This window comes from Vipera berus (assembly GCF_964194415.1).
Source record: "Vipera berus genome assembly, chromosome: 13".
Classification (NCBI taxonomy): domain Eukaryota; kingdom Metazoa; phylum Chordata; class Lepidosauria; order Squamata; family Viperidae; genus Vipera; species Vipera berus.
The window spans coordinates 13,143,205-13,168,520 of record NC_138216.1 but is presented as its reverse complement, the minus strand read 5'-3'; the positions used below and the strand labels follow the sequence as shown (position 1 = coordinate 13,168,520).

Genomic DNA, 25,316 nt, shown 5'->3' with positions numbered 1-25,316 from the left:
ATGCAACAGCAGTGCATATTGTAATACAAGTGCTCAATCCATTGTGTTAGATCCCCTTGGATTTATTCTGACAGAATGCAAAGAGCTTTTCCTTTGATTCTAAACCTCATTCTAAGCTAGTGTTCATTTCTATGGAGCACTGACATGGAGGATGGAGTAAGATTCAGTTGATAGTCAGACCATCACAGCCTCCTTGATAAACAAAATTAATGCAGACACAACAGAATGGATATCATCATCATCATCATCATCATCATCATCATCAATGGGATAGTCATGAATAAGACTATTCTCAAAATTAGAACAGTTTAGAAGGCAATCTTTGATAGCCTGCATCTAAATCTGAGATGGGAACTCAGCTCTGTCTCCTCGTTCAGAAGGACCATTATTTCTCTCAACGTCCTATGTTCTCTAATCTTCTTGTTGGTCTTGCTTATTTTTTCCCAACTGAACTTTATGAACTTTGTTCCTGTTGATGGAATGGAATCTTGCTTCTATGTGACCAAGAACTGCAAATAATAGTATCATGGTGTGGTAAGAAATGCAGGCATGTCAGATAAATACGCTTACTAGGATTCTGTGACGCTTCTGTGTTGACACTCTTGAAACTTCAAACTGAATTTTCAAATTGAATTGATATATCAAGTCAAGTACCTTTGAATCTCATTAAAGGTATCTATATGCACACATTTTATTGAATCAAAGGGGATTGAAACATCAAATTTAACTGAGTCTCCTTTTAAATCAGATCACAAATCTGAATGAGATCCTGGCTGATTCCCCCCCCCCCCATTCCCAGTGAACTCTATCTGTTAAGACAATATTTTGAGGAACAACAGAATATGTCCTTTAGCTTGGAGAAAGGACATGCTAACACTCTCCAAGTCTTAGAAAGTAACTGGTTTACTGATGCTACAAAACCTTAAGTTACAAGAGGCTCCTCATTTTCTCACAGTAGTTGAAATAACATGCTCTATCTCTAACTTTCCTTGTTCAGCAGAGGGTTGAGTCTGATGGACTACAAAGCTTCCCCTTTCTTGATGAACCTCTGACTTCCTGAGCTGCTGAATCTTTTCCCAGGATAGAGGAGTGGTGGCAATACTTTTGTCCTCTGGAATACATTTCCGAATAATGAAGCAAGAGGGAAAAAAAAACCACCCTTACTCATGCCCACTATTAATTTATTGGATTCACAACCCATAAATGAAGAAGTAGCTATCATGCGTGCTTGCGGGCCCTGTAGGCATGCAAAGGCACCTCCACCCTCTCCCCATCCTGGGCCGCCAATCCAGAGTCAGTTGCTTCTTGCTTTCATTATCAAATTAGCCCGACATTCTCAGTCAGACACTGGTGATAGCTAAACTTAAGATGTGGGGACAGCATTTTTGCTAAAGAAGACCCTTTCCTTAAATATTGCATAGGTGTACAAAGTTGCAAGAGGATAGTCTTGTTTTTTGTTTTATTAGTCCTATTTTAGCAGCCCATGTTTCTCTCTCTCTCTCTCTCTCTCTCTCTCTCTCTCTCTCTCTCTCTCTCTCTCTCTCTCTCTCTCTCTCTCTCTCTCTCTCTCTCTCTCTCCAGGAGGGCTATTTTTTATATCTCTTTCATGTGATGTGGTATTAGTCATCTACTGCTCCCACACAGCATGGGACAAACCCAGTAATTAACTTTGTTGGAAAGAGAAAAAAAGGTATAAAATAACTGACTTCATGGAAAGTCAGTATTTCCATTACTTTACTTTGGCACCCAAATTTCAGGCCAGGATGCTATTATAGATATAAATACTGTATAGAAGCATAATGTAAATAAATTTGTACAAACTAAACTGTAGAGAATACATAGACAGTAGATAATCAGAAGTACAATCAATTCAACTCCTAGAAGTTGAAATCCATAAGTCTTAAAGTTATCAAGTTTGAAGACTCCTGATTTACAGGATGGTCAAGTGGCCCAGAAACTGACAGATGGAATAGCTAGCCCACATATCAGAAAACTAATTAAAGATCACCCAAGACGTGTTCATGTAGTTTTCCACACATTTTGGAATCTGACCTAAAATTGTAAACATTTTATAAGGAAATAAGTTTCTCCCTTCTGAGTTTCTAAAAGCTTCTCACTGGAAATGGAGAATAAAATAAAATGGGCAAGGGAAGGATTGAATCCAAGCAGCAGAGCTTTAAGAATTTCCTCTAGATTTAAGTCAAAGGCATTCTTAGTTATTCCCGGGTCTCAGATAGTTAAGGAGATACATTCTGGAGAGCCTCTAAGTGGCCTCTGTAAGCTTTCCTGAAGCCGGTGTTTTCAAGATGTATTTAGAATCCAATTCTCCATAGTCATGCTGGAAAGAACTGTGAGTTGTGGTTCTTAGACAGTTAGAAGATACCCGTTTGGGGGCAGCTTAAGTAGGCCACAATGGTTCAGAACCCATATAAGGCAGCAAGCATCAGTTCATGTTTAAAGTACTTTGGGATTAACACATAATCCCAAAGTACTTTAAATAGGAACCCATGAAGCTGTCTTATATGGATTATTTAAAGTTCTTTGGGATTAGCACATAATACTGTACATATTAGGCAAGATTTGCCCACAATTGCATTATCTGGTTTCCTAGAAGATCTGCATGAAGCAATGTCAGAGTCAATCACCTGGACAGCTGAATTGAACATCCAGTTATGAGGCCACTGCTGTACCCCCATAGACGTTTTGTGTGTAATTATGTGGAATATAATATATAAATTTATTAGCAATTTGAATAATTTACATATATACTGTATATGTATATATGTTTGGGGCCTAGCAAGGTAATCTAAATAGTTAACAAGCATTTAACACATATCTCCCTTGCTTCTCAGCTAACAAAGTGAGATAGAGCTTGTGGCCTAGAGGTTAAAACAACTGCCTAATGTGCAATCAGCCCAGGTTTGAATCTCAGAAGGGTATGGCTGACTGATGAAAACAAATATGTTTGAAATGCATATCAGTCTCCCTTTAATTCTTTGTTAGCAATCTAAAAATTTTCTCTTCTGTTGTGTTCTCATAATATGCTAAATAACAATTAGCACATAATGTGCACCCAGAAGTTCCAAATTTAATACAGGCAGCATTAGATTAGGTAAGCCAATCATTTGATTGGAAAGCAATGCCATGTGATCCTCCCATCACTCAAAACAAAAGGGCCAATACTTAAAAGTTAGATGAGTTATTTTGGCAAAGATATCTCACAAGGTCTTTTTTCTTATTTTTAGTTTTTTGCCCCTCTTTTTCACCCAGAGGCAAGACAAGAAACAATGGATGGAAACTAATCAAGGAAAGAAGCAACCTAGAACTAAGGAGAAATTTCCTAACAGTGAGGATAGTTAACCAGTGGAACAGCTTGTCTCCAGAAATTGTGAGTGCTCCATCTCTGGAGGTCTGTGGAGATTCTCAGTCATCTAGATTGTCCCAAAGGTGCAAAGATTGTCAAAAGGCAAGTGGACTTACTTTGTGTTTCCTTGAAGACGTTTCACTTCTCATCCAAGAAGCTTTTTCAGTTCTGACTGAAAAACTGAAGAAGCTTCTTGGATGAAAAGCGAAACATCTTCAAGGAAAAACAAGAAAGTCCAGTTTCCTTTTGAAAAAGCTCCATCACTGGAGGTTTCCAAGAAGAAGTTGGACAGTCATGTTTATGGAATGATATAGGATCCTGCTTGAGCAGGAGGCTGGAATAGAAGACCTCCAAGGTCCCTCCTAACCCTGGATGGAATTTCTTTCCATCCATGGGATATGAAAATCCATCAACAAATTAAATAAATTAAGCACTTGCTGCTTACTTCCAGCACCCCAAATAAATTATATCATTTGGCCTTGAAGGAGGTCCAGCAATGGTTTTTCACATCACACACAAGAGTCAGAGAAAGCTGCGTTTGGTATCTTTTCTAACAAACTTCACCACTGTGAAATGTCTTTGCTCTTCACTTCTTTTTGTTTACAAATATCTATGTGGGTTTTTTTCTCCACTCGGCATATCTAGATTTTACTCACCCTGGCAAATAATGGAAGGAGCAGAGAGGAAAGAATGATGGAGGGGAAATGGAATTTGGTAGGAGAGGGAGCCAAGTTAGGTCCCTTTTTGTTATATACTTAGTGTTATCTGTTAACCTAACAGCTCAGCTGGGCATCAGCTGTGTACACCTGTTCTGTACCAGCCTGCTACCGGCCCTGCAGAAAAGGCAGGGACAACCCCTTTTACAAGAAGGCAAGAGGCTGGAATTACGCCTGCCAAATTTATTACCACAAAAACAAACGGAACAAGACAAACCAAGAAACAGGAGCTTTAAGAAACATGAACTATCCAAGCGGTTGCCTTCAGCAAACCAGCCCTCCCCACACATTCCCCTTATATATAGTTCAGGGCGTGGCTTCTCTCTGCCTCCTTCCGAGAAACCCCATTGCCTTCCTCTGTTTACTCCTAATTGACTGCCTCCTGCGTCGGGCGTCCTTGAACAGGGCCAGCTGTGGGTCATCTTCATCCACGCTGTCAGGCTCACACAGCTGGGTCTCCGTGGTGACCAAGTGGGAGGGGCCTGGCTGAGGGCTCTCATCAGCAAGATCTTCAACCCCCTCAGCAAGGTCTTCAACACCCCCCTCCTCCTCCTCTGAGTCGTCTGACCCAACTGCCGAACCCACAGGCTGACCCTGAATCACAACAACACCCGGCAACAACAGGTGGCGTCTAACTCCGATTCTATTGGTCAGGCCGTTCTGGCGGGACCTTTCAAGGGAGTGGATTGGCCGCTGGCTTGCCGGCAACAGTATTTAAAGGTGCTGAGCTGTGGAGAGTCTCTGTCTGTTCCAACCACAAATAAAGCTGAGTTGCTGACCCGCTGTCCTGTCATCTGTTCCTGATCGGTCTAACTACGCAACATAACAGTGGCGACGAGGATGGGATGCTGCTTTTAGAGCTGAAGCACTAGCTGAGTCACTAGAGCTGAAGCGCGAGCGAACTGCGGGAAAGGAGGGGAAGAGAAAATTCTCCCGACAAATTGCTTCCTGTCAAAAGCAGTAACCGGACCACAACAGAATGACCCAAATTGGACACATCCGCGAGTTTGATGTCCGCTACCCGGGACACTGGGAGTCACACCTGGGACAAGTCGAGGGGTATCTCCTAGTGAATCAAATCACGGAAGATAAGTTGAAGGCAGCGGCGTTGCTCTGCATCAGTGGGCCAGCCATGTACGACGTGGCTGTCGGGCTATGCATCCCAGATCCTGTCACAGCACTACCCTACGCTGACCTCATCAGCAAATTGAGTCAGCATTTCATGCCGAAGAAATCCTAAATTTATTGGTGACTTAAATTTATCCAGAGGAACCAGCTCCCCGGGGAATTGGCAATGGATTTCATAGCCGCTGTTCGACAAGCCGCCCGAATGTGCAGATTCCCCGACCTGGAAGATTGGATTCGGGACAGAATCGTGTTCGGCCTGAGTGACGATCACCTCCAACAAAAAATAATTGCGAAACCAACCCTGAGCCTGTCAGAAGTCATCAACGAAATAATGGCTCAAGAGGCGATTAATGAAAAGAATGCGCTCCGACACAGTAATAATCTGAGTGGCTCCGTGCATTAGGAGAATGTTGCTGACAGTGGAGAGGGAGAACCGGCCAACAAGGCAGAGATCGATGCAATTCTCCAGAGGCTGGAGAAATTCAAGAACCATCGTGACCACGTCCCGACGCAGAAGAAACCGGTAGGGGCCAACAAAAACCCGAGAGTCCCGAGCTGCAATCCAAGTGGAAACAGCCAAAATTGTGCCAGCTGTGGGGGCAACCACCCCAGAGCATCCTGCCGGTTCCGCAGTGCCAGATGCCATGCATGCGGTAAAACCAGCCACATCCAAACCGTATGCCGAGCCTGAAACCGCAACAACTTAAACGAAATTGACGAGCAGCCTGCAGGTACCAGTAACCCCCTTGAGCCCCCAAGGACCCGGGCACCCTCAGTCATAGAAAATTTGGAAGTGGTATGCCAGTCAGAAATCCACCCCCCGCTCAAACCAAAAATCCAAATTACAGTCAGTGTGGAAGGAATCCCTTGCCAAATGGAAGTGGATTCTGGATCACCTGTTTACTTAATCTCATTCTAGACCTATTCGTTAATTTGCAGTAAGAGCAGGTGGCGGATTTGCATAAAACCAACCAAAATTAAACTAACAGACTTCCAACGTTCCCCGATAAAATTAAGGGGACAGGCCACTGTGTTAGTCAATTATAAGGGATTCCAGGGTCAGCTAGAAGTACTGATCACCGAGGGGAAAAGGACTAATTTAGTAGGCCTACATTGGTTCGAGGCCCTGGGCATATGGCTGGGGGGAGTAAACAGCATCCAACCGAGTAGCCTAGAATCCGTCTGTAGTGAATTCACAGACGTGTTCGGGGGGGTTGGGAAAATACATGGGGCCCCCGATAAAATTAAGACTAAATCCTGAAGTCCTGCCCATTAGGATTAAAGCCAGGAGGGTCCCGTTCGCTTTAAAAGAAAAAATTGAAAGCGAACTAGATAAATTAGTTAGTCAGGGAATTCTGGAACCCGTAGAAGGGGGGGAATGGGAAACTCCCATTGTTACCCCCCTCAAACCGAACAGTAAAATAAGAATTTGTGCGGATTATAAAGCTTCGGTAAACCGGGCCTTGAATCCGCATGCTTACCCGGTCCCCTCGGTAAAACACATCCTCACAGCAATACAGTCCAGCGCCATCTTTGCAAAGCTCGATTTGGCGCAGGCGTACCAGCAAATTCTGGTTACCCATGAAACAGCTGAAATTCAAACTATTGTCACACACAAGGTAGCCTTTCGAGTGAATCGTTTACAATTTGGAATTGCTGTAGCTCCTGGAATATTCCAGGAGATAATGGAAAAGACACTCAAAGGCATCCCTGGAGTGTGCCCATACTTCGATGACATGCTGATCGCTGGCGAATCAGAGGCAGTGTTAGCTGACAGGTTGCTAGCAGTATTAAACAGATTCCGGACTGCCGGTTTAAAATTGCAGAAAGAAAAGTTCTGTATTGGGGTAACCTCAACAGAGTTTTTAGGGTTCCGAATAGATGCACAGGGCATCCACCCCACTGACTCTAAGGTAAGAGCTATTAAGATGGCCCCAACCCCTAAGAACAGGGCAGAATTACAGGCATTCCTAGGATTAATTAATTTCTACCACTCATTTTTACCCCACAAGGCAACTATTGCAGAACCTTTGCATAGGTTGCTGGACAAAAACGCCCCTTGGAAGTGGTCCACAATGCACGACAATAGTTTCAAAAGCCTGAAGCAGTTGCTCTCTAGGAATTCAGCTATTACACATTTTATAGAAGGGAAACCTTTATGCCTAGCACGTGATGCCTCACCTTATGGCATGGGCGCGGTGCTCAGTCATTTGGAAGATACAGGGGAGCAAAAGCCAATTGCTTTTTACTCCAGGACACTTACACAAGCAGAGAGGAACTATGCTCAGATTGATAAGGAGGCGTTAGCCCTCATGGCAGGGGTTAAAAAGTTCCACGACTACTTGTATGGTAGAAAATTCACCATCTTTACTGATCACAAGCCCCTGTTGGGATTATTCACAACCAACAAAGCAAAACCACAAATCCTATCCCCCAGGGTTTTACGATGGTCTGTATTCCTGTCTGCCTATTCATATAACTTGATATATAAACCTGGGAAAGAGATGGGCCACGTGGACGCGTTAAGCAGGCTACCCCTGTCAATTATTGAGCCAGATCCAGCCCCGGCCAGTAATGTCATTGCCATTCAGGAACTCCCTGACTGCCCCCTCCAAGCTAAAGATATAGCAAGCAGCATGGCTGTTGATAAAATCTTGAGCAGGGTATCAGCGTGGGTAGCCTCTGGGTGGCAAGCACAAAGCCCAGGGAAGGACTTCCAACCATACTTTGCCAGGAGAAATGAACTGTCTTCTTATAAAGGGTGTCTCTTATGGGGTACTAGGATCATAGTCCCAGACAAACTAAGAATTAAAGTTCTGGAGGCGTTGCATGAAGGGCACCCCAGTATTGTCAGGATGAAAGCCCTGGCCCGCAGCTATGTGTGGTGGCCGGGCCTCGACAAGGAAATAGAAAGACAGGTTGCAGGATGCTACCAGTGTCAGAAATTCTGACCTGAGCAGCCTCACTCCCCTGTGCATAAATGGGAACCAACATATGCACCATGGTCAAGAATCCACATTGACTATGCAGGCCCTTTCCAGGGTCACCTTTTCCTCATAGTGGTGGACAGTTATTCTAAATGGTTGGAGGTAGTTCCTGTGTCTAGCATGACCACATCCAAAATGGTGCAGGTGCTTAGGGGGCTCTTTGCAACGCATGGCCTGCCTGATGTCATTGTGTCAGACAACGGCCCACAATTTAAATCTGCTGATTTTCAGGCTTTCATCAGGGCCAACTTGATTAGGCACATCACATCTGCCCCTTTCCACCCGGAGACTAATGGCCTTGCTGAACAAATGGTAAGATCAACAAAAGACGCCCTGAAGTGAATTGTCATTGGGGACTGGCACCAAAGACTGGCACAATTCCTACTAAGCCAACATACCACTCCGTCCACAACCACTGGTAAAAGCCCGGCTGAACTTCGTTGGGGCCGACGCCTCATTACAAAATTGGACAGACTGCACCCTGACCGGGTGGCGGCGGAAGGGGAGCAGCACAAGACAGTGAGGGAGCTGTCAGTGGGGGACCTTGTGTGGGCCAGAAATTACGCCGCGGGGGACTTCTGGGTACAAGGGGTGGTGATTGATAAAACAGGGCCAGTATCTTATATTATTGAGGGGGAAGGGGGCTGACAGGTTAGAAGACACTTAGATCAGTTGAGAAAACGGGCCCCAGAAATCCAACAAAGGGAAATGGCCATTGATAGTTGGTCAACATCATGCCCTGCGGCCACCCTGACACCAGAAAAAACCCCATATGTGTATATGCCAACCACGCAAAACAGGGAGAGGCCAGAGACCTTTTCTGCACCACTGAACCCAGGGAACCAGCTTAGGGACTCCAATCCCGGGAACGGGGACGGAGGGAAAGAACTCAGCCGGTCTCCAGACAGGGTGGAGCTGCCATTAAGATGTTCCAGCAGAACACGCAAACCCCCAGCGTATCTGAAAGACTTCGTAAGGTCATAGGTCACCAGCAGTGCCAAGACTGAGAGCCAAGTTTAGTGCAAAGTTGTATATTATTCTTGTTCTCTTTTTTGGGGGGAAGGGGTGTTATATACTTAGTGTTATCTGTTAACCTGACAGCTCAGCTGGGCATCAGCTGTGTACACCCAGCAACAACAGGTGGTGTCTAACTCTGATTCTATTGGCCAGGCTGTTCTGGCGGGACCTTTCAAGGGAGTGGATTGGCCGCCTGCTTGCCGGCAACAGTATTTAAAGGCGCTGAGCTGTGGAGAGTCTCTGTCTGTTCCAACCACAAATAAAGCTGAGTTGCTGACCCGCTGTCCTGTCATCTGTTCCTGATCAGTCTAACTACGCAACACTTTTGAAATATGAAAATCCTCCATAGAGCTTGCAAGACTGAGCTAAATCATTTTAGATTTTTGTTCAGAACATTGCTGGGAATGTGGCAGGGGAAAAAAGAAGCCTTGCAGCCAGGTTTTTGAGACAAAACATTCTCCTATTAAATTTTAAATGGGAAGTTACTGCTATGCTGGGCAATGTCTCCTTAAGATGCTTTGTGACCTTTGGAGAGATAAATATTGCAAGAAACCCAGCAGGACTAGCCAAAAATGGCAACCTGGTAGAGAGAGAGGTTTTCCCATTTCTTAAATTCTGATGTCAGGTCCTTCCCTGCTTTTTTAACTAGTTCAGAAGGAGGTTCCCTAAAACAGTGTCTGCAGGAGGAGAAAAAAAAAACAAGCAGACTTTTCAAACTCAATCAAAAGAAACGTGTAATCAGTTTTAGACATTCTAATGATGCCACACCCTTGGAATATTGCATCCAGTTCTGGTCCCCATGATACAAAAAAGATCCTGAGCCCCTAGAAAGGATGCAGAGAAGAGCAAGAAAGATAATTAAGAGTCTGGGGGCTAAATCATGTGATGAACATCTAAGGGAACTAGATATGTCTAGTCTAATGAAGAGAAGATTTAGGAGTGACATGATTGGAGTGGAGTGGAGTGGAGTGGAGTGGAGTGGAGTGGAATGGAATGGAATGGAATAGAATAGAATAGAATAGAATAGAATAGAATAGAATAGAATAGAATAGAATAGAATAGAATAGAATAGAATAGAATAGAATAGAATAGAATAGAATAGAACAGAATAGAATAGAATAGAACCTTGGAGGTCTTCTAGTCCAACCCCCTGCTAAAGCAGAAGACCCTATACTATTTCAGATAAGTGGCCGTCCAGTCTCTTCTTAAAAGCCTCCAGTGATGCCCACAATTTCTGGAGGCAAGCTGTTCCACTGGTTAATTGTCCTCACTGTCAGGAAGTTTCTCTTTAATTCCAGATTGCTTCTGTCTTTGATCAGTTTCCAACCATTGTTTCTTCTCCTGCCCTCTGGTGCTTTGGAAAATAACGTGACCCCCTCTAATAGCTGGGTCTATGAGGATGATAACTGTCTTCCGGTACTTGAGGGGCTGTCACAGAGAAGAAAGAGTTGACCTAATCTCCAAAGCACCTGAGGGCAAAACAAGAAGAAATGGATGGAAGATTATCAAAGAGAGATGCAACTTGGAATCCAGGAGAAATTTCCTGACAGTGAGAACAATCAACCAATGGAACAGCTTGCCTCCAGAAATTGTGGGTCCTTCATCACTGGAGGTTTTCAATAACAGATTGGACAACCATTCATCCAAAATGGTATAAGATTTGCTTGAGGAGGGGCTTGGACTAGAAGACTTCCAAGGTTCCTTCCGACCGTGTTATTCTATGTTCTAAGTCTTAGTTATCGATTTGACAGGTGTACTCTAGTTTAGTTGCAGTATTTGGGACTGAGAAAATATCCAGTATCTCATCCTTCTCACTCTTTCTAAGTCATAACTGTGTACCCAGACACAAGTGATAGGACAAAATAAACAAAAATCAACATGATAGATGAGAATGGCCAGCCACATCCATAACATTGGCAAAAAAGCTACATGGACATGTTGAAAAATCCCCACAAGATCTTTACTCTTAGAGAGAACAAATAGTTTCACTTAATTTGAGACTCTTTTTTATGGCCAAGATGGCATTTATCAACTTTCAGAGGGATGAATGAAAATCACCCCATCACCAGGGTACCATCTGTTATCTTCTGCTAGGCCATTCTTTTCTTTCTTCTCAAATCCAGCTCTTGACAGCTGCCTGTCTCTTCTAGCTATGCTCCTGGGAAAACCCAGCATAGTGTAACAGTTAACCAAAACAAGCTTTCACTTTGATTTTTGCTTGAGGCCAAATCTGGTAACAATCTAAGGAGCTGTAGAAATCTTCTGTTAAAATTTCTCATCTGTTTCCTCTCCAGAGGATTTAGGAATGATGGTGGAACTTAAGCAGCGATTAAAAAAGCCAACTCTTTCCTGACCGAGTGGACTATTGAAGTCTGTGGAGAAGCATTTAAGACATAATCAAGCTCAAAAGGGATTTGCTCACTGCTCCAACTTCAGGCTTCGTATCACCCACTCCTAAGCAAGAACAGAATTAATGCCAGCAAGAGAAATTACCCTGGATTTTTTTCTTTTCTAGAAAACCTCACACAATTTGATGAAATGGAACTTGATGTTGAAATTATTTCAGAAGAGTAATGGTGAAATCCTCATGGGTGAGGTTTATTGTTCTTCCGTGTATTCAGTGACAAAATGGCCAGGAAGGACAGTCTGTTTCTCAGGGCTGGAAGGGACATTGGAGGTCTTCTAGTCCAACCCACTGCCCATGGCAGGAGACCTTATATCATCCTGGACAACTGGTTATCCAGTCTATTCTTGAAAACCTCCAGTGATGGAGCACCCACAACTCCAGAAAGCTGATTAATTGTTCTCCCTGTCAGGAAATTTCTCCTTCATTCTAGATTGGATCTCTCTTTAGTGAGCTTCCACCCATTGCTATTTGTCCTACCCACAGGAGCTTTGGAGGCTAAGTCAATCCCACAATTCCCCTTACAGCCAGTTGCAGCATCCTTTCTTTCCCATGCTCCACTAAAACCAACAGTTTCAACAGCTCTTCCCTACCATAGGACTTTTTTTCAGAACCAGTGCAGTTGTCCCCTCTAAGAAGGAATGCTGCCTTTGTTCAACTGCTGGAGAAGTTCTCCTTCTCCTGGAGAAATCTGGAAGAATAGCTCACCCATTTGCTTTACTCACAATGTGGGTCAGGCCATTTTTGCCCTGCTTTCCCCTTTGCAATTAGGCATGTAAGCAGAGAGAACCTCTGCACAAGTTAAGAAGGAATGATTTGGAGAAAACTCAAAAGCAGCATGTCAAGGTCAAGATTTGAACAAGCAGGTAAACAAGGAGCTTGGGAATAACTCTGTCATGTGGCTTAGTTCTTTCTTCTTTTGTCTTGGGCTGTTTTTTGTCATTCTTTGTTTTTAAATGTTTTTAACAATTGCAAAATGCCGAGAGTTGCCGGGACTTGGGAAGCATATAAATTTAATTGTCATTATTATTGATAGCAACAGCAGCAACAACCTCTCCTATTACACCTGTAAGGAATGAAATGGAAAAAGTGGAAGGGGAGAGAATTACTTCTCTGTATGTACAGGTAGTCCTTGACTTACCATCACAATTGAGCCCAAAATTTCTGTGGCTCAGCTAGACAGTTGTTAAGTGAGTTTTACTCCATTTTATGATCTTTCTTCCCATAGTTCTTAAGTGAAATACTGCCATTGGTAAGTTAGCAACATGGTTGTTAAATGAATCTGGCTTCCCCATTGACTTGTCAGAAGGTCACAAAAGGTGATGATATGATCCCGGGACACTGAAACTGTCCCAAATATGAACCAGTTGCCAAGCCAATTGGTCCAAATTTTGAGCTCATGACCATGTGAATGCTGCCATGGTCATAAGTGTGAAAAATGGTTATAAGTCACTTTTTTCAGTGACATTGTAACTTTGAATGGTCACTAAACTGTTGTAAATCCAGGGCTGCCTGTACGTATTCCAGTATTTGAGGGGCTGCCATAAAGAAGAGGGGGTCAACTTATTTACCAGCACCAGAAGGCAAGACAAGAAGCAATGGATGGAAACTAACCAAGGAGAGAAACAACCTGGAATTAAGGAGAAACTTCTGAACAGTGAGGACAATTAACCAGTGGAACACTTGCCTTCGGAAGTTGTGGGTGCTTCATCACTAGCAGATTTTAAGACGGGACTGGACAGTCACTTGTCTGAAATGGTGTTAAGGTTTCCTGCTTGAGCAGGGGGTTGGAGTTGAAGACCTCCAAGGTCCCTTCCAGCTCTATTGTGATTGACATAGGTGTAGATATCCTTGTCATGCTAAATAACAGGGAAAGAGTATTGAGGAGGATTGACATCTTTGGAATATTGAAAACAAGGATCTATACAAAATACCCAACCCTGAGGCCCTGGCCAGCCGCAAACGTAAACAATGAAGTCTGCTTCCTGTTACCCTCCTACCCCCAGGATATAGGGGTAATGTGATAGCTGTCTTCCAGTACTTGAGGGGCTGTCAGAGAGAAGAGAAGTTGACCTATTCTCAAAAGGACCTGAGGGTAGGACAAGAAGTAATGGGTGGAAGGTCCTTAAAGGCAAATCCAATCTAGAACTAGGAGAATTTCCTGACTCTGTGAGTCAATAATCAGTGGAACCACTTGCCTCCAGAAGTTGTGTTGCTCCATTGTCGGAGGTTTTCAAGAAGAGATTGGACAATAATTTGACCAGGATGGTACAAGGTCTCCTGCCTTGTGCAGGAGGTTGGACTAGAAGACCTCGGAGGTCCTTTCCAGCCCAATGATTCTATGTTCTACCTGTTCTTGAAAATCAAGTAGTTTTTTGCAGACCACTGGACTACAGCCAAATTTCCATTTTTAGAATGACTACAAACACAAAATCTAGCTATACTACTAAAAGTCTTATTGTTTGTTTGTATATTCACACTTTCATTTTAGTCCAAAAGGTGCATTATACCAGAAGAATCTTTGAATCAAGGTACCTGAAATCTTAAATAATGCATTAAAAAGATACAGGACCAATTACTCTTGTGGAATTGAAATTTTTACAATGTTCAGACCAGTGTGGTATGCAAACTTGTGGATGTTGCACTGCAACTGTGTAACCTGATCATAATTTCTGATTCTCCCTGCCAGCTTCCCACAAGGAAAATCAATGGGCAAGCCACCGGGAAGTCAGAAGTTGCTCCTGTTCTCACAATTTATTCCCCCCTGCCATCCATGGTCATTCTGTTTATCTCTTTAGGTTAATAAATATTGACGTATTATTCAAATTTGTTTGCCACTACAATTATTTTTATATTTAAGATATATATTATTCTTAGATGATAAGAGGCTGGAGGTTAAAACATAGGAAGAATTGGGTTTGTCTAGTGAAAAGAAGAACTAGGGCTGACACAATAGTTGTGTTCCAATATTTGAAGGACTGCCACAAAGATGGGGTCAACCTATTTTCCAAAGCACCAGAAGGCAAGACAAGAAACAATGGGTGGAAACTAATCAAGGAGAGAAGTAACCAAGAACTAAGGAGAAATTTCCTAACAGTGAGGACAATTAACCAGTGGAATGGCTTGCCTCCAGAAGTTGCAGATGATCAATCACTGGAGGATTTTTTAAAAAAAGACTGGACAGCCATTTGACTGGAATTGCATGGAGGTTGGACTAGAAGACCTCCAAGGACCCTTTCAACTCTGTTTTTCTGTTCTGTTCTGTAAATGATCACATACCATGCAGCATTGGGGTAAAAAAAAATATGACCAGCCTAAAATTTAATGTTCTTTCTGGTTACATCAGGCTGCCTTAGCTTTCTCTCAAAGGATAGCCCAATTGGTCATAGGGTAGTCTAACAATAATTTAACTTGGGTGAACAGAAAGATCTTCAATCACCTTAAGTATCCATAGATACCACTTTGTCTAATCCTCCCCACCAAATAGGATTTATGAATGGGGTGGGTGCTTACTTTGAGTACCTGCAAAATGCTCTTGTAATTATTGAGATTTTCCATAGGAATGTTAATTCAATAGTTTTGCAAATGGGTCAGAGTGGGAAAACTCAAATCTATAGCAACACTGTTCCCTATAGCAGCTATTGAAACATGTGGCTGTTCTCTCTCCCGTACTTCTCTGTTGCTCTCAATTTTTCAAAGTGGTTTTTCTCCACAAAATACACAGTTGCTGCTCGGTATTACTACCATTACTGCTACTACTACCATATTCTCATTTTTTAAAAACATTTTAGACTCTTCCCCCTTCCATCCACAGGATATGTAAATGATTTCAACTTAAACGTCTCAAAAGTAGCTATAGGTAATAAATAAAAATTATGGGATTTTCCCCCAAGTACTACTTAATGAATTTTTAATGTTTCTTTCATTTTAATGCAATCAATCTCTTGATATCGCAACATTGGCAATGCATCAGCAACACAATTAGGGTACAGAAAGCTCAATGTTGTAACACAAATGAGGTTTACTTATTTCTATTTTTAAGATCAGAAAGTTTTTATCTTATATTTTATCTGAAAAGAGGCTTAACAGTGGAGATTGGCAAATGACAACTATTTTAACAAAATAACAAGAGTTGGAAGGGGCCTTGGGGGTCTTCTAGTCCAAGCCCCTGCTCAGGTAGGAAACCCCATGCCATATCAAACAAAGACATTTTATTTTATGGAGATCTGGAAAGCAAGGCCATTTAGAACAATTAATCAGTGGAACAACCTGCCTCCAGAAGCTGTGAATGCTCCAACATTGGAGGTTTTTAAGAAGAGACTGGACAGCCATTTGTCCGAAATGGTATAGGCTTTCCTGCCTGAGCAGGGGGTTGGACTAGATGACCTCCAAGGTCCCTTCCAACTTTTATTATTATTATTATTATTATTATTATTATTATTATTATTATTATTATTATTATTATTATTATTATTATTATTATTATTATGTGGGTTTTAATCAAATAATAAAATTCAACCTCCTTCAATCTCAAAACAGCCATTGAGAGTTTATTGTCACTTAACTGAACATTCAGTCTCATGAGAATCTACCTTGTAAATTTTCAGGATTTCATTCCTTGCGAGACTTTGGTTATTCTACCATGTTCTCGGGCTGTTTGAAATATCCTTTCAGTTTTTGGGGACTGGTGCTTTTCAATGATGTAATAACTGCAACTGACGAAGATGATGGTGCTATTTTTTGTTTCATGTATTGCCCTCACTTTGAAGCCTCTATGACTGATACACATCCATGACATCCTGAGATATCTCACAACCTTATGAAGCTTTGGACATTTAAAAAAAAGTTAATTTGGGATAATCCTTGGGTTAGGAAGGACGCTGCAAAGGATTTAGGAAGAACATATTCAGGGATGTCCTAAGCATCAATAATTATCTTGCCTTTTAACATCTCATCTACTGCATGCATGCAAAATGGGTGGGGCTTTGTTTGGTCACACCCACTTTTTTGACTTTATTGAACCCCCCAAAAAACAAACAAACAAACAAACAAACAAACAAATGTCACTGCTTTTAAACCTGTATCTGGTATAGAAAGAGGACTTTTTGTAGTTTATTTTGCTTGAGTGAAGGAGAATTTATTTTTCTTGTGGAGGAAGATGCTATTTAATTACCAATAAATGTAATATAAACTACATTTAAAGTAGTCCGGCTGAGATATTAACTGATTGTTATCCAAAACATCTTCTCAATGTCTTCAAATAAGGTGGAAAAAACCCCCTATCTCATGGTTCCAAGCTTGCCCGCTGAGTTAACTTTTCATCATGAAGATCATTCTGTTTCCCATAAACGTTTTCTTCACCCATGAAGGATAACCAATCTTTATTGGTCCCCCAGGAGTTCTATCTCTTCAATTTAAGGGTTGTCCACTAGGTCTCCCAATCCAATCAGCCAATGAGCAGCCTTTGGCTTTCTGAGACATAGGCTAAGAATGGACAAAGCAGGAGGTTGCAAAAGTTGAGATTCAGCCAAGGGGAGGCTGATGAGGTCCTATAACTCTTCTTCTGAAGCTGTGTGCCTGCCTACTGAAAGAGTAGGTGAAGGAGCAAGGAGAAGACATGGTGAGAATGGTGTGCCTCTCTTTCTAACCCATCACTTGGTCATCTGAGGTAGCTGTGCTGACATGGGAATGAAACAATGGGGTGGGATGCTTGATCTTTCTGATTTGCTTATGCTTTGCCCTTCTGGACATAGGAGCCTTCTCAGATGAGAACATGTGGCCAGTCCAAGCTCAGATTCACCCACTGGACCTTCTACAAGACCCTCAGGTAGTGAATGCGGCCAGATGGCAATTGATGCAATGGACACCAAGCTATTCCATACTCAGTCATCCTTCCAATTGAATTTCCATACATGGCAACATGGAGGAAGACAGAGCCAAAGCTTTAATGCAGCACACACAATGTAGGTAAGTAGAGAAAAAGCAAAAAAAAAATGGTTCCAGCAATTGTAAGTACTACAAACAGCATGCACATCAATCAATACTTACATAAATGTCTGCACCATAAAATCCATCCTGGTAAACAACACTGGAAAGATGCACACACAAAGAAAAACATTCATATTAGTGCTTTTCCACATGCAGATGCTACCAACCCCTGAAACTATTGAGGTTAGTCATATCACAACAACAACAACAACAACAACAATGGAACAGGAAAGAAATAAACACAAACTGAAATGCAAACAAAGAATATATAAAGATATAGCTACATTATAGAATTTACACGAGGTGGGGCACCCTTTCCATGTCTCAAATCAACCTGAAAGTTCCTTGATTTTGTTTTGTTTTTTTCAGAAGAAAGAAAACTGGTAGCATTAACATCTGGCCACTAATATACAGGTGTTTTATGCTGGGGGTACATCTTTCAATACACCAACCTAGGATTTTCACCATGGAGTTTCAGATATCCCCACAGCACCTCAACTAACTTGGCCAAACTTCACATATTGTTGCAGATGCAAGTCCTATCCTGCTTTGCCATTCTAGCATAACACCTGTTCCATTTATAGGCAGACTAGCCCCCTTCACACATGGCAATGGAGCTGAGCCACAAGGCGAGTCTAATGGGGGTCCATCCCTAATTCAGCAGGAGAGCAAAATGTTCTTCACTAGTCTAGATGCCAGTCATGATGTTATCACTTGTGTTGGAGATCAGATGACTGGTTGTATGTACAGATAGTCCTCGACTTATGATCACAATTAAGCTGAAAATTTCTGTTGTTAAGCAAGACAGTGGTGAAGTGAATTTCTTGCCACAACTACTGAGTGAATCACTGCAGTTACTAAGTTGTTAACAAGGTCATTAAGTGAATCTGGCTTCCCCATTGATTTTTGTTTGTCTGAAAGTAGCAAAACGGGATCACATGACCCAGGAGACTGCAACCATCGCTTCAACGGTTGTGAAAAATGTGAAATACAAGCGTGGAAAATGTCACTTTTTTCAGTGCTGTTGTAACTTTTAAGACCACTAAATGAACTGTTGTAAATCAAGGACTAACTGTACTCTGTTCCATACCACTGTGGTATAAGGGGGGGGGGGGTGTGATACCACCATTTTCCATTGGCCTATCCAATTTTTGGCAAACCTTTTTATTTTTTACAAGGCAAAACACTTGTATACATCTTTGGGGAAATGATCAGCTCACCTCAGATCATTATGCATTGAGGGGAAGATCTAAATGAAAGGAGCTTATTGAATATATCTTCAGCTGGGAGAAGATAGTTTTTCAGCTATCTAGAATTCGTTTAAACCTGCATTTCAAGCTGTGTTCTAAGGAATACTGAATGTCTTGCATAACAGGAATTATTTGTCAAAAAAACCAGTAGGGATAAAAACAACTTTTCAATATTTTTGTCCCAAAATATTCCCCTGAAATGCAAAGCTACAAAGGTGTCTTGGTAGCAATACAGCCAGTGGTGGGATTCAAATATATGAACAACCGGTTCTCTGTGTGGATGCCACTTCCGGAAGTCCATTCGGGGCCCGGGCAACAAAAAATTAGCTACCAGTTCTACCGAACTGGTGCGAACCAGCTGAATCCCACCACTGAATACAGCATTTGTTCTAATAATCTGCATTGCCATCTATCCCAAATATTTGCAAGAAAGGGCTGCTTTGGATGAATCCTGGGGACTGTGTAATTACATTACATGATCTGAAAGCAATTAAATCTAAGTTTAATTCTCTCCTCAGCCACAGAATTGACAACACTTGTGCCAGTCATTCTCACTCATGCCAATTTACCTTAATGGGATGCTCTTGTGAGGAAAAACTATGTGAAAAAATACCATAGGACAGGAGGAAAAAAAATGAGCAAACTATTATGGGGAGAGTTTCAGAGAAGATACTTGGTCCTGAAGAAGTGGAAAGCCTGAGAAAGAAATGCTAAATGAGCAAGAGAAAGAATCTCTGCCCTGGTTTTGTTGGGAAAAGAAGTGTAGAGAACCCCCCAAAAAAACCCATTTGAAAATCTTCAGCAAAAAAGAACCACTACTTTTCTTGACTGGTTGTTCCACTATCTCAAAGCTCTTGTTGTTGGGAAATTCCTTTAAATGCATGCATTATTTACTTATTAATTCAATTTCAAGAACCATCCTATCATCAAGAGCCTCAAGATGGCCATGAAGAGGACTTCAGAAAAAACTTAAGGTTCATCCTGAATCTCTTTCCTTTTCATTTCAACCTGCTAGTTGTTATATGGTGCTCTGTTCTGGTATCTTGAATTACACTCAACAAATTGGACCTTGGAGTCAATATAGAAGTACCCTAAGAATATAAACCCCTTCATGGATTACTGCCTTGTCGTGGCGAAGGGGCTTGCGTAATTCAATGAAGCTATGAGCTATGCCGTGCAGGGCCACCCAAGACGGACAGGTCATAGCTGAGAGTTCTGACAAAACGTGATCCACTGGAGAAGGAAATGGCAACCCACTCCAGTATCTTTGCCATGAAAACCCTATGGACAGTACCAAAAGGCAAAACGATATGACGCTGGAAGATGAGCCCCTCAGGTCGGAAGGCGTCCAATATGCTACTGGGGAAGAGCAGAGGGCTAGTACTAGTAGCGCCAGAAAGAATGAAGCGACTGGGCCAAAGCCGAAAGGACGCTCAGCTGTGGATGTGTCTGGTGGTGAAAGGAAAGTCCGATGCTGTAAAGATTTTTTCTCCATAGGAACCTGGAATGTAAGATCCATGAATCAAGGAAAGCTGGACGTGGTCAAACAAGAGATGACAAGACTGAACATCGACATCTTAGGTATCAGCGAACTAAAATGGACAGGAATGGGTGAATTTAATTCAGATGACCACCAGGTATACTACTGCGGGCAAGAATCCCTCAGAAGAAATGGAGTAGCCTTCATAGTCAATAAAAGAGTAGGAAAATCAATACTGGGATACAATCCTCAAAATGACAGAATGATCTCAGTTCGAATCCAAGGCAAACCATTCAATATCACAGTAGTCCAAGTCTATGCCCCAACCACCAGTGCTGAAGAGGATGAAATTGACCGGTTCTATGAAGCCCTACAGCACCTTATAGAACTAACACCAAAAAATGATGTCCTTATCATCATGGGGGATTGGAATGCTAAAGTAGGAAGCCAAAAGATAACCGGAATAACAGGCAAGTTTGGCCTTGGAGTACAAAATGAAGCAGGGCACAGGCTGATAGAATTTTGTCAAGAGAATACGATGGTCATAGCAAACACTCTTTTCCAACAACCCAAGAGACGGCTCTACACATGGACATCACCAGACGGTCATCACAGAAATCAGATTGACTATATGCTCTGCAGCCAAAGATGGAGAAGCTCTATACAGTCAGTAAAAACAAGACCAGGAGCTGACTGTGGCTCAGACCATGAGCTTCTCCTTGCAAAGTTTAAGCTTAAACTGAAGAAAGTAGGGAAAAGCACTAGGCCACTCAGGTATGAATTAAATCATATCCCTGTTGAATATACAGTAGAGGTGACAAATAGATTTAAGGAATTAGATCTGATAGACAGAGTGCCTGAAGAACTATGGACAGAGGTTCGCGACATTGTACAACAGGTAGCAACCAAAACCATCCCAAAGAAAAAGAAATGCAAGAAAGCAAAATGGCTGTCTGAGGAAGCTTTGCAAATAGCTAAGGAAAGGAGGGAAGCGAAAGGCAAGGGAGAAAAACATAGATATGCCCAATTGAATGCAGAATTCCAGAGAATAGCTAGAAGAGATAAGAATGCCTTCTTAAATGAACAGTGCAAAGAAATAGAAGAAAACAATAGAATAGGGAGGACCAGAGATCTTTTCAAGAAAATTGGAGAGATGAAGGGAACGTTTAATGCAAAAATGGGCATGATAAAGGACCAAAATGGCAGGGACCTAACAGAGGCAGAAGAGATTAAGAAGAGGTGGCAAAATTACACAGAAGAACTATACAAGAATGAGCTTAATGTCCCTGATAATCACAATGAGGTGGTCACTGACCTCGAGCCAGACATCCTAGAATGTGAAGTGAAGTGGGCCTTAGAAAAGCTGAGCAACAACAAAGCTAGTGGAGGTGACAGTATTCCAGCTGAGCTATTCAAAATCTTAAAAGACAGTGCAGTAAAAGTGCTACACTCAATTTGCCAGCAAATTTGGAAAACTCAACAGTGGCCACAGGATTGGAAAAGATCAGTTTACATTCCAATTCCAAAGAAAGGCAGTGCCAAAGAATGTTCAAACTATCGCACCATTGCACTCATTTCTCATGCTAGTAAAGTCATGCTTAAAATCCTACAAGCTAGACTTCAGCAGTATGTGGATCGAGAACTACCAGAAGTACAGGCAGGATTTCGAAGAGGCAGAGGAACTAGAGATCAAATTGCCAACATACGCTGGATCATGGAGAAAGCTAGGGAGTTCCAGAAAAACATCTACTTCTGCTTCATTGACTATGCTAAAGCCTTTGATTGTGTGGATCATAACAAACTGTGGCAAGTTCTTAAAGAGATGGGAGTACCAGACCATCTTATTTGTCTCTTGAGAAACCTATATGCGGGCCAAGAAGCAACAGTGAGAACTGGACACGGAACCACTGATTGGTTCAAAATTGGGAAAGGAGTCCGGCAAGGCTGTATACTGTCGCCCTGCCTATTTAACTTATATGCAGAGCACATCATGAGAAAGGCAGGGCTAGATGAATCAAAAGTTGGAATTAAGATTGCCGGAAGAAATATCAACAACCTAAGATACGCAGATGATACCACTCTAATGGCAGAAAGTGAAGAAGAACTAAAGAGCCTCTTGTTGCGGGTGAAGAAGGAGAGTGCAAAACTTGGGTTGAAACTTAACATTAAGAAAACCAAGATCATGGCATCTGGCCCTCTCAATTCCTGGCAAATAGATGGGGAAGAAATGGAGGTAGTGACAGATTTTATTTTCCTGGGCTCCAAGATCACTGCAGATGGGGACTGTAGCCAAGAAATTAAAAGACGCTTGCTCCTGGGGAGGAAAGCCATGACAAATCTAGACAGCACACTAAAAAGCAGAGACATCACCCTGTCAACAAAAGTGCGTATAGTCAAGGCTATGGTCTTCCCAGTTGCAATGTATGGCAGTGAAAGTTGGACCATAAGAAAGGCTGAGCGCCAAAGAATTGAGGCCTTTGAACTATGGTGCTGGAGAAGACTCCTGCGAGTCCCTTGGACTGCAAGGCGATCAAACCGGTCAGTCCTAGAGGAGATCAATCCTGACTGCTCTTTAGAAGGCCAGATCCTGAAGCTAAAACTCAAATACTTTGGCCACCTAATGAGAAGGAAGGACTCACTGGAGAAAAGCCTAATGCTGGGAAAGATCGAGGGCAATAGAAGAAGGGGACGACAGAGAATGAGGTGGCTGGATGGAGTCACTGAAGCAGTAGGCGTGAGCTTAAATGGACTCCAGAAGATGGTAGAGGACAGAAAGGCCTGGAGGAATGTTGTCCATAGGGTCGCGATGGGTCGGACACGACTTCGCAGCTAACAACAACAAGAATATAAAATTTGAAGTTCTCAGCCTACTTATTTTCTGGAGAGAAAAAAATGTAGAGCACAGGATATATTTGAGGGATTTACATGAGAGAATAAGATATAAACCCATCTTAACAAGACCGGGTCTTATATTAATTTTTGCTCCAAAAGAAGCATTAGGTCTTATTTTTCAGTTAGGTCTTATATTGGGGAAAATACAGTACTAAATGCATCTGTCTGGCTGATGATCTTAACTGTGGTTTATTTTGGGGGGTAGGGGTTATATTATGAACATCCTGAAAAATCATGCTAGGGCTAGGGTTAGGTCTTATTATTGGGAAAATATAGTAGTTACATTTTTAAAAACACAAGAGTTTTAGGAACTTGGTTCTCTCTCTGTGAAAAATTGTTTTCCAAAACCTGCCTGTGTAGAAAAGTTGTACAGAATAAAGAAGAATTCTTTTTTATTATTCCCAGAAAATTTGACAGAGTGAAATAATGTACATTTGTCTGAAAAACTGATAGATCACTATCTCTCTTTCTACTATAGTCCAGGATTAATGACACGCCATAAAAAGTTGTTCTCAGTTGAGACCAAAAGTATCTTCTGATCTTGATTTTATGTATGTGAAAGAAAAAAAAATGTAACAGGAAAAAATAAATGATGGAATGTAATTCTGAAAGCAACATAGTGTATAGTGTGTCATTATATTTTGCAACTGTTCTCAACATTCTATCAAACAGTGCTTTTTTCCACTTTAATAATTGTACATCTGTTCTCCATTTGTTAAAATGGCTTTCTTCTGTCTCAAGATGAGTATCCTACTTGGGGGAAAAATGAAGTTTTAAGAACTTATTATCGGGAAGATTTAACACACACATCCTCCTCCAAATCAGTCACAATTAAAATCAGAATCACCTCCCTACAGTTGCTGTCAAGTGCCAGGGAAATCAGAAAATCCAGACAGTTCAGATGAGTATCAAGGTTTATTGTATGCTAAAGCCCTCTGAACAAGAATCTGAACCACTAACAGTCAAAGCAAATTGGCAGTAGATAAGGAATTCACAGTGGGCTGGACTTAGATCTCATGTGGGCACAAAGGGACTCAAGACTGATGATGTGTTTGACTTTCCCTCAGGCTCAGCCTGGTCATCTCCTTCAGCTGCTTAGCAAATGTTCAAAGTTATGATAGATCTCCTCAGGAATACTTATGATCCAGTTCTAAAGATTTGATGGCTGCCTCCACCCCCACCCTACCACAATCATGTAACCACATGTTGGCATTTACTTCTAGTTTTCAGCAAAGCTGGCTCCGCCGTAAACAAGGTTTTCACCTTGCAACCTTAGTGTTTGCTTTACGACCTTGGCATTCACTTAACAACTGCTGCAATAAAGGTCGTAAGATCAATCTGGTCACATGGGTGATCTACTTTATGACAGTCACAACTTACGATTGTGATGGGAAGCCTCTATTATGGTTGTATGTCAAGGACTACCTGAAGTCCTTGTAAACAGAAGTAGAAAAAGTATGGACAGCCATAATGAGGATAAAGTCAGAATAAAAATTTCAATTTCAATTTGGGAGGATTTCTGTCCATTGTTTTCTAAGCTCAGCTGAACCGTAATAAAATGGGAAGAGAGTAAAATAAGTATGTACTCTCACATTTACTTGGTTTGTGATTTTTAGATTAACAAATAAAGCCAAGTCAAAATTCCATCTACCTAGGGATAATATGGAAGTAGCTTATTGTCTGAGACTGCCTACTGATATATTTTGCTGCAGCCTTCCAGACAGAATGAAAAATATCAACTTCAGGTTCAAATGGGGTTTTTCTAAGCTTTCAAATGGAGTCTCCCTTGTATTTTATTGTTTTTTCTGATAATTACAGAGTGTGAAGTTTTTCCAATTAGTCCAGTGGTGGGATTCAGCCAGTTCACACCAGTTCAGCAGAACCGGTAGCTAATTTTTTGTTGCCCAAGCCCAGAATGGACTTCTGGAAGTGGCACCCACACAGAGAACCGGTTGTTCAGATATTTGAATCCCACCACTGAATTAGACTCACAGTCTTTTTACAATAGTGGGATCCTTCCTTGCCCCTTAGATCACTTGACTAGGTCTGGATGGAGCAAAAAGTGGGGGAGAGGAAGGACTGTCCCAATT

At 41.9% G+C, this 25,316-nt stretch overlaps 1 protein-coding gene across 7 annotated transcripts in view; it reads right to left on the bottom strand.

The window, feature by feature from the left end:
* The window catches only part of RBFOX1 (RNA binding fox-1 homolog 1), a gene marked incomplete at its 5' end in the record, with an annotated part of 1,027,042 nt that overhangs the window by 64,903 nt on the left and 936,823 nt on the right, over nt 1-25,316 (bottom strand). For all 7 annotated transcript variants that reach the window (XM_081338329.1, XM_081338327.1, XM_081338331.1 and 4 more), the window contains one exon: nt 17,665-17,704. In XM_081338329.1, coding sequence (XP_081194455.1) covers nt 17,665-17,704 — 40 coding nt within the window. The remainder of the gene's footprint in view (nt 1-17,664; nt 17,705-25,316) is intronic.